The 10716-nt window shown below is 40.0% G+C and overlaps 1 protein-coding gene across 1 annotated transcript in view; it reads right to left on the bottom strand.

The window, feature by feature from the left end:
- The window catches only part of IFNAR2 (interferon (alpha, beta and omega) receptor 2), a 29655-nt gene that overhangs the window by 13725 nt on the left and 5214 nt on the right, over positions 1 to 10716 (bottom strand). The window contains exons 3-5 of the mRNA XM_006862599.1: positions 9471 to 9643; positions 5679 to 5830; positions 1527 to 1692 (exon numbers count right to left, since the gene is read on the bottom strand). Of these exons, the coding sequence (XP_006862661.1) occupies positions 1527 to 1692; positions 5679 to 5830; positions 9471 to 9643 (491 nt within the window). The remainder of the gene's footprint in view (positions 1 to 1526; positions 1693 to 5678; positions 5831 to 9470; positions 9644 to 10716) is intronic.

Below are 10716 nucleotides of genomic sequence, written 5' to 3'. Positions count from 1 at the left end.
GTGTCAGGGTTGTGTTCTTTTAGCATACTTATTCAGTCTGTATGCAGAGCAAATAATCTCAGAAGCTGGATTATATGAAGAAGTATGTGACATCATGATTAGAAGAAGATTCATTAACAACCTACAATATGCAGATGATACAACCTTGCTTGCTGAAATCAAAGAAGACGTAAAGTATGTACTGAAGATCAAAGACTACAGCCTTCTGTATGGATTGCACCTCAATGTAAAGAAAGCAAAAATCCATTACCACTTGACCAACAAATAATATCATGATAAATGGAGAAAACATTGAAGTTATCAAAGACTTCATTTTGCTTGGATCTATAATCAACACTCATAGATACAGCAGCCCAGAAATCAAACGACGTATTGCAATGGACAAATCTGTTGCAAAACACCTCTTTAAAGTGCTCAAGAACAAAGATGTCACTTTGAGGACTAAGGTTTGACTGACCCAAGTAATGTTATTTTTGGTTGTCTCATATGTGTGTGCAAATTGGACAATGAAAAAAGAAGACCAAAGAAGAATCAATATACTTGAGTTATGGTGTTGGAGAAGAACATTGGCAGTACCACGGACTGCCAAAAGAACAAACAAATCTGTGCTTGAAGAAGTACAACCAGAATGCTCCTTAGAAGCCAGGATAGCAAGACTTTGTCTTTTATATTTGGGACATGTTATCCCGAGGGATCAGTCCCTAATGGACACATCATGCTTGGTAAAGTGGAAGGTCAGTGAAAAAGAGGAAAACTCCCCAACCAAGATAAGATGGGTTGACATGGTGGCCATTGCAATGTGCTCAAATATAACAATAGTGAGGACGGCACAGGACTGAGCAGTGTTTTATTCTGTTGTGCACAGAGTTGCAATCAGTCAGAACTGATTCAATGGTACCTAACTGCCACAACAAATAATGACATCTAGTATGTGGTGTTATTGGATAAGCACTCAACCACAAAGTCAGTTTGAACCAACAGGTTAGTAGTTGAAAGTCACCAGTCGCTTCTCAGAAACCTTATACAGGGTTGCTATGAGTTGGAACCAACTTGATGGCACTTAACAATAACAATATAATGTAATCAACACCATTATGAGATCTGCTGCAAATATCCAATCAAATGAAAGGAAGTTTCCTTGAGTGTGTAGCCTGCTATTAATATATTAGACACTTGAGCCAAACGTCTTGCTTTTTGCTGGGTTTAGGTCCTACATTTGTCTCATCATTCTACCGCCAGTTCTTTGAACCTGAGCCAGTGGCTCTATTGCCTGCTGACCCTGGGGGTCATCAGCAGCCTGCTATTTTACCTGCTCTACCTGTCTGTCGTTTGACCTGTTGATCCTGGTTCACCTGACTCACACACTTGGAACTTTCCCATTTCTACAGTGGTGTGAGCCACTTCCTCGATATAAACTTGTCTTTATATATACATATACAATCTTCAGTAGTTTTGCTTCTCCAAAGAACCCACCTTAGACAGTGCTTTATGACTTTTAGATTCTGAATTTTCAAAGGTGAACATACCTGATACCTGGGTGGGAAGACGGATACATTTTAAGGGGGATTTTATTATTTCTTCAGAAGCTTTCAGCTCAAAATAAACAGATACACAATGGTTTATGTTTGGAATTAATTTGTCAATGACATAGCTGAAATTTCCAGTAAGGTTTCCATTTATTTGGGGGATGTGCTGTAAAAACAATAAGCAAAAATTAATAAGACTTTTAGCAAGAAATGCATTTCAAAACTGATTCTTATGGATTAAATTATCTCCCACAAAATATGTGTCAGAATCCTTAACCCCCAAATGTGTGCTGGATGTAATCCCTTTTGGGAATAGGCTTTCTTGCTATGTTAACAATGCTATATCAGTGTAGGATGGGACCTAAATCCAATCTCTTCTGAGTTACAAGGAGAAGTATAAACACAGAGACAAGCAAGCATAAATGGGGGAAACTTAGACACCACTGGTAGACCAAAGGAACTGAAGCTGAAGGAGACAAAGATTTTCCCCAAGAGCCGACAGTGAGAGACACCTTCTTTGGAACAGGTGCCCTGAATTTGGATTTCTGGACTCCTAAGCTGTGAGAAAATAAATTTCTGTTTATTAAGTCTACTCACTTGTTATAGTTTTGTTACAGCAGCACAAAGAAACTAAGACACAGCCCTAATATCTCTTTGGGGGATTTGCCTTCGAATTTTAAAAAGGGACAGAAATATCACAGGCTTGGGAAGAAAGAGTACTAATAAGTCATTTATGAGAAAACTATATTCATGCATATACAAGCGGGCTTCAAAAACATTGTGAAAAAGTTTCATTATTTTTTCATTCCATTTTTCCATGAACTTTTTGAAGTCTCCTCATAGATCTAAACCATGGAATCATGTAATCTAGTACTTTCACTCAATGAGATGAAAAATACCAACAGGGAAATAGCTCTTCATGTTAGTTTTATAAGATTCTCTTATTAACAATATGTGACTACTTTATACTTCAGAAAGTGCTTTCATACATATTAATTTATTTGATTATCAAAACAGACTACAAGGTTAGTATCATCCCCACTCTGCAGATGAAGAGACTATAGCTCAGAGAGGTTATGTAACTTCCTGAGGTCACACAGCTTGCTTGTACAAGAAATAAGGCTGAAGTCTAGGTTTTCTATTTTATCACTTAAAACACTTTGCCTCTTCTTTTCCAAGTAGCTCTACTTGGAATTATAAAAATCAGAGGAAATTTCTTTCATGATATAACAACTTTTTAAACTGATTCACAGGTGTTGAAATGCATCACTAGCGGTTTTATAGGCACCCTCATGCCACCGTGGGTTAAGTATTGGGCTGCTAACTAAAAGGTTGGAGGTCCAAACGCACTATCTGCTCAGGGAGTGAAAGATGTGGCAGTCTGAGTCTGTAAAGATTGACTGACAGCCTTGGCAATGCTGTGGAGTTCTACCCTGTCCTAGAGGGTTGCTATGAGTCAGAATGGACTTGACAGCAGTGACTATGGCAGTTTCATAAAACATAGGCTTTTTAGCCACTTAAATACAGCCTTCCACAACATGTTTTTCTGCTGGCTTCTATTTGGAAGAAGGAGGAATTGCTTAAATACCCAAGAGTAATGAAGAAAGGGGGAAAGGAGCAGACCAGATATCATGGGGGAGGCTTCTAGCTCGACTCTTCTAACTGTCTCCAATTTGCCTCTTTCTTGACACTCTTTTTTTTTCTGGAAATTTTTTATTGTGAATTGAGTGAAGGTTTATAGCGGAACAGCAGAACACCTGGGTTCCAGACCTGGTGCTGCCCTGAGAGAGATCTGAAATAGTTTTGCAATGCTTGTTTCAATTGCATTGTGAAAACGGAAGCTTCCACCAAGCTCTTTCCTCCAGTGCATATCTATGCCCAGTTCCTCCTCTCTCGTGACTCCAGGGACTCCATTCCTGCTCCCAGCAACCCCTCCATGTTCTCAGGAGATGTCATCCATTCTCCTACTCCAGGATTCAGCAATGCACCCTGCCCCCAACACTCCATAGGCCTATGAACATGCTGCGGTTTCTCCTATCCCCAAAACTCCTCCCTTTGCTCTACTTTCCACTGCATATCTCTCCTTCCCTTTACAGGAAAACTACTGGAAAGAATGAGCGCTCATCTGTCTCCAATTTGCCTCTTTCTTATCACTCTGTTTTTTAAAAAAACAAAACAAAAACAAACAGCTTTTTATTGTGAATTCAGTGAAGGTTTGGGGAGAAGATCATCAGTTTTATATTGCTTATCACTCTTAAATGCTAAATTTCTCTGCTCAAGGTCACAAACTTCCATGTTGCCAAACCCAATCATCAAGCCACAGTCTCCTTCTCATTTGCCCTGTTTGCAATTTTTGACGCTACAGTTCACACTCTCCTGAACTTGCTTCTCTTGGCTTCCATTATACCACTTCTACCTGGTTCTCCTCTGATAACATGCCTTGCTCCTACTCGGATTCTTTTGTGGTTTCTTCCTCATTTGCTGGATCCCCAAATTTTAGGGTCCTCCAGGGGTCTTCTCTTCTCTCAGCACCTTCACTCACTGGTCTTATGGTGTCCAAGTCACATCCAAGAAGTCAACACTCCTCAAACAACTCCCCAAGGACATCTCTCCAGCTGGGAGTTCTCTCCTGAACTCCAAACTTGTAATTCAACTCCTGCTCAGCATCTCCTTCCAAATGCCGAATAGGCATCTAAAACATTAACAGGCCTGTAACAGAACTACTGATAGCTACTTCCCCACCTGCTCTGACCATACTCTTTTCCATTTTAGTTCATGGCACTTCCATACTTCCAGGTGTGTGTGCTGAAAATTTGAGAGATCACTCCTCGTTCTCTCCTGCACATCCAAGCCATCTGAAAATACTGTCAGGTCTACATGCAAAACACATGCAGAATCTTATCAGTTCTCACTGCCCCCATTTCTGACTTTAACCCCTGTGGTCTAGTCTTCTTTTAAAAACTGTGAATTGGGTAAATGTGTGCAGAATAGATCTGTTTTCCATTCAAGAATTCACACACATTTTGTTTCATCTCATTCACTGCAATCCTCACAATGAAACATCATTTATTGCACTTCCTCTCGGTGTGTGGTGGAGCACACAGGGGGCAAAGCTAAGAAAATTAATCCGTGGTCTAAACACACTAGCCAGGATGCCCTGTTGAAGCCTTAGGTCAGATTCAGTTGCTCTGTTGCTCAAAGCTCTCAGTGGTGTCTATCACATTCTCTGATCAAAATAAACAGACAATGGTATACTGTGGCCCACAATGCCCTTCATGAACGAGACCCCAAAACCTCTCTGACTTCTCCGTTAGTCATTCCCAGAAGGCTCACTCTAGCCTCAGGGCCTTTAGACTTCCTGTGTTCCTGTGTTCTCTGGAGTAGACCTGTGCCTAACATCTTGTGGGCAGGCTCTTAGACTTTGCAAGGTATAGCATTAACAGAGCTGCTATTGCAGCTTGACCCACTGGTGCATGCAAACAGTCTGCCCATTTTTGCTCATTTCAGCATGCTCAGAAAATGAAACAGGAATTGAATGAAGATTCAGTCTGTCTGTCATTAGGATCACCCCAATGTTGCCTACATTCAGTTAAGTCTTTCGTGGACACCAATCCAAACTCATTGCCATCAAGTCCATTCTGACTCATGCTGATTCCATGAGTTAGAAAGTAGACTCGCTCCATAGGGTTTCCTGTTAAAATCTTTACAGAAGCAGATTGCCAGATCTTTTTTTCTGTGGTGCTGCTGGGTGGATTCAAATGGCCATCTTTAGGTTAACAGCCTATCAAAAACTGTTTATGCCGCCCAGGGAAACCAGGAGACAGAGCCATGTGTGATCATTGCAGAAGCAGAAGTAGGTGCTTATCATATGTGGTTCAGCTAACTCACCTCTTTTGAAGATCTGGTTGCTCTCCATTTCTATACCACACATGTCTCTGCTGCATGTCTGTTGCTGTCATAAGAATCTGGCTTATTCTTTTATCAAACTGAAGTCCCAACTTTTCAGTTTCAGTCATGCAACTACATTTCCTTCTTTCTTCCTTCTTTCCTTCCTCCCTCCCTCCCTCCCTGCCTTCCTTCCTTTTTAAAGAGAATCCAGTACTTTCATTGCCAACTCAAAATTTCTTGATCCTAACATCAGAGTCCACTTACCTTCTTCACAATCTTCCCTGACTGCTGTTCAATGATGAGAGAAAAATAATGCACATTTATTATCTTGGGAGTGTAGGATGGAAATTTCACTATCACATTAATGTGGTCCATAAAGCCAAAAATCTCAAAGTCTGGTGGTTCAAAAGACAGTGCTTGGAGACAAAACCAAAAACATATCAAATGATCAGTCAATGCCAATATAATCATAATGTCTGCTATGGTCATACTACAGGCTTATTGACTTCTTTACACTATATTTTCTTTAATCTGTCAATGGCCATAGTTGTTACATATACATTTTTATTTTATTGGTTAAGAGCCAGAAACAATATATATGTTTTAAAAATAAGACCCCAAGACATCAAGCAAAAATTCTGGATGGAAATCAGCAACTTTCCAATTTACAGGATGTATTCTAAGCATACACACACAAACACGCACACATACAAAAGTCTCCCCACCCCACCCCCATGACAATAATAATATATAATCATTGTAGAACTATCAGAAAATACAGAAGGGCAATTATTCCTGAATGTACTTAATCATGTTTTGTCATGTTCTTGCTAGCACCATCAAATTGGCCCCCAACTCATGGCTCCTTCTCATACAATGCAATGAAACACTGTGTGGTTCAGCGCCAACCCCCTGATAGGCTGGGAATTGGACTCTTATGATCCTTAAGGTTTTCAATGGCCAATTTTTGGAAGTAACTCACCAGGCCATTCTTCTGAGTCCATCTTAATCTAGAAGACTATGGTCTGTGGGTAGTCTGTTTTGCATGGACTGGGAGTTAAGAATGTTCTGTTTGTGTTATTTGTTTTATTTTACTTATTTGATTTTTAGCAAAAATATAAAGAATCAGTGACAAACACCATATGTGGCCCACCAAGTCTAAAGAATTTCTTACCAGCCCTTTATAGATCCCTAATTTACAGCATCATCTTTCATGGTTAATTATATTCTACTAAATTGTTGTTGTTGTTAAGTACCGTCGAGTCAGTTCCGACCCATAACGACCCTGTATAGGGTTTCCGAGGCTGTAAATCTTTCCGGGAGCAGAAAGCCTCATCTTTCTCCCGTGGAGCCGCTGGTAGTTTTGAACTACTGACCTTAAGGTTCACAGCCCGATTCGTAACCACTATGCTACCAGAGTTTATAATTTAACCAATTTGGTGTTTTGAACATAAGATGGTCAATAATTTTTCTGAATATTATCAATATGTCAAGGAATACTCTTTGAGCTAAATCTTTACATTTATCCTCAATTATTGTTCTCTAGAATAAATAACTAAAGAAGAATTAGAGTAGGCACGTGTTAAAGTTTTTACTCATACTGCCATCACAAAAATCAGACTTCCTGCATTTCCTCTGGGGTCCTGTTGTGGTACTGTAGGATAAGCTACTTGTTGCTAGGTGCCATGCAGTCAGTATCGACCCTATACACAACAGATCGAAACACTGTCCAGTCCTGCGTCAAACTTGTAATTGTTTCTACATTTGAGCCCATTGTTGCTGCGACTGTGGCAATCCATCTCGTTGGGGGTCTTCCTCTTTTTTATTGATCCTTCAATTGGTCCTTCCTGACAATATGTCTGAAATATAAGAGATGAAGTCTAGCCATTCTGGCTTCTAAGGAGTACTGTGGCAGTACTTCATCCAACACAGATCTATTTGTTCTTATGGCAGCCCATGGTACTTTTAATATTCTCCTCCAACACCATAACTCAAATGCATCAAGTGTTCTGTGGTCTTACTTATTCACTGTCCAACTTTAGCATGCATATGCGGTTATTGAAAATACCATGGCTTGGGTCAGGTGCACCTTAGTCCTCAAACTGACATCTTTACTCTTCAACACTTCAAAGAGGTCTTGTGCAGCAGATATATCTAGTGCAATGTATTGTTTGATTTCTTGATTGCTGTTTCCATGAGCATTGATGATTGATCTAAGCAAAATGAAGTCTTTGAAAACTTCAATCTTTCCTCCATTTATATGGAAATTGTTTATTGGTCCAGTGGTGAGGGTTTTTGTTTTCTTTACATTGAGGTGCAGCCCATAATGAAGGTTATGGTTGCTGATCTTCATCAGTATTTTAAGTTCTCTTCACGCTCAGCAAGTAAGGTTGTATCATCTGAATATCACAAGTTGTTAATGAGTCTTCCTCCAATTCTGATGCCACGTTTTTCTTCATATAATCCAGTTTCTCACATTATTGGCACAGCATACACATTGAGTAAGTATGGTGAAAGAATACAACCCTGGCACACAACATTCCTAATCTTAAACTATTCAGTGTACAGGTTCCTCATGAGGACAATTAACTATTGTGGAATACTTATTTTCTGCAATGCTGTCCATAGTTTGTCATGATCCACACAATTGAAAGCCTTTGCATAGTCACTAAATCACAAGTAAATACCTTGCTGGTATTCTCTGATTTTAGTCAACATATAACTGAGGTCAGCAATCGTATCCGTAGTACCTCTTCTGAGTCTTGCATGAAACTCTGGATGTTCTCTGTCAATGTATGGTTGCAGGCGTTTTGAACTATTTTTAGTAAAATTTTGCTTGCATGGGATATTAATGATGTCATCTGATGATTTCCACATTCTGTTGGGTCACCTCTCTTTGAAAAGGTCACAAATATGGATCTATTCCAGTCAGGAGGCAGGGTAGTTGTCTTCCAAATTTCTTGGCATAGGTGAGTGTGTGCCTCTAGTACTGTATCAGTTTGCTGAAAGATTTCAATTTGTATTCCATCAATTCCTGGAGCCTTGTTCTTTGCCAATGCCTTCAATGTACCTTGGACTTCTTCCTTCAGTATCATTGGCTCTTGATCATATGCTACCACTTCAAATAGTGGAACATCAATCATCTCTTTCTGGTACATTCACTGTGTATTCCTTCCATCTTCTTTTCATGCTGTCTGCACCATTCATTATTTTGCCCATAGAATCTTTCAACATTGCAAGTTGAGGCTTGAATTTTTTCTTCAATTCCCTCAGCTTAATGTGTTCATGTGTTCTTCCCTTTTGGTTTTCGAACCCCAGGTCTTTGCACATTTCATTATATTATTTGACTTTGTCTTTTCAAGATGCCTTTTGCAATTTTCTATTCAGCTCTTTTGCCCCCTCATTTCTTCCATTTTATTTAGCATTTCTATGCTGGAGATCAAGTTTCAGAGTCTCCTTTGATGTTCATTTTGGTCTTTCCCTTCTTTCTTGTCTTTGTAATGACCTTTTGCTTTCTTCTTATGTGATGTTCTTGATGACATCCCACAACTCTTCTGGTCTTCGGTGTTTAGTGTCTAACGCCACTGAAGGGAAAAAAGTTGCTTCATTGGCAAATGTTTTGTTACATATATTTTACTACAATAACGATGATCTAAAAAAAATCTATTGGGCTATGATTTGGAAGTAGAGTTGCAATAGCAAGGAAAACAACGGTCAAAGAGTCGTGGCAGGTTAGACACAGGTCACCAGAACTACACTTCTACCAGCTTGTGAAACAAACAGAAAAACAGCAACTGGTTGCTTCCACACACACACACACAGGCATTTTGTTAATGTTCTGCAGAGTATAGATTATCATTCTACTTTTCAGATAAGTAAACTGAGGCACAGAGAAGCAAAGTAACCAGTCCATGGTTACAGAGCTAGTGGCAGAGGCAGGAGGTGACCCTCGCTGAGTATGACACACCTGTGCAGACCTTCCTATCTCATGGCAGAGCAGATAACAATGACTTTGAGGAGGATGAGGATGAAGATGGGAGAGAGAGATTAACTTACTGTTCATGAGTGGGAAGAAACCCATCTTACAATGGATCAGTTCTGTGTTTCCTCTAAATCCCATGACTCTTGTGAGGTAGGACTCTTCCATGTTGTCCCACACATCTGTTAGGTTACAAAATAGTCTCGTGATATTTACACAGTTCTTGACAGTCTGCATGTCATCTTCTTTGCTTTGAAAAGAAAAGACATGAGAAAGGCAAATTAGCAATCATATCATGTGAATCACAATTCCTCATTTCCTTTAAGGTTCTGCTCAGATACCACTGTATCAAAGCATCATCCCCTCAGCACCTTATGGAAAACAGCACAAAAACATGCTTTCCTAATCCCTTATACCTTGCTTCCATCCTTTTCCTGCCCTTCCCTCCCACCTCTCTCACTCTGCCTAGTATCACAGTTGGTGGTAGCCAAGTCCAACTTTAGACCCAAGCCTGTCCAAGTCTCAGGTAGCTTTCTGGTGTGCCGCCGCTATTTCTTCCCAAGTAAAGATTAACATATATTATCAATAGGGTCCCCAGACATTTAGACTCCTGTCTTCAAAAAATATTTTGTTGTTGTTGGTAGGTGCCTTTGAGTTGGCACCAACTCATAGTGACACCATGAACAACAGAACAAAGCACTGCCTGATCCTAGGTCAATCTCATAATCGTTGCTACACATGAGCACATCGCTGCCACCAATGTGGCAATCCATCTTGTTGGGGGTCTTCCTCTTTGTCTCTGGCCCTGTACTCTACCAAAAATGATGTCCGCCTCCAGTGACTAGTTCCTCTTGATAATATGTCCAAAGTATGAGAGACGAAGTTTATCCATCCTGGCCTCTAAGGAGCACTCTGGCTGTACTTATTCCAGCACAAATTGGCTTGTTCTTTTGGCAATCGATGGAACTTTCAACATTCTCCTTCAACACCATAACTCAAAAGCATCAATTCTTCTATGGTCCTCCTTATTCACTGTCCAGCTTTCGCATGCATATGAGGTTATTGAAAATACCATGGCTTGGGTCAGGTGCAACTTAGTCCTCAAGCCGACATCTTTGCTCTTCAACACTTTAAAAAGGTCTTGTGCAGCAGGTTTGCCTAATGCAATATGTCGTTAGATTTCTTGACTGCTGCTTCCCTGAGTGTTGATGGCTGATTTGAGAAAAATGAAGTCTTTGACAACTTCAATCTTTTCTCTGTTGATAAGAATGTTGTTTATTGGTCCAGTGGTGAGGATTTTTGTTTTCTTTACATTGAGATGCA

The sequence above is a fragment of the Chrysochloris asiatica genome, unplaced genomic scaffold (genome assembly GCF_000296735.1).
Source record: "Chrysochloris asiatica unplaced genomic scaffold, ChrAsi1.0 scaffold00049, whole genome shotgun sequence".
NCBI lineage: Eukaryota > Metazoa > Chordata > Mammalia > Afrosoricida > Chrysochloridae > Chrysochloris > Chrysochloris asiatica.
Note: the sequence above shows the minus strand (reverse complement) of the source record. Positions and strands in the feature narration are given on the sequence as shown.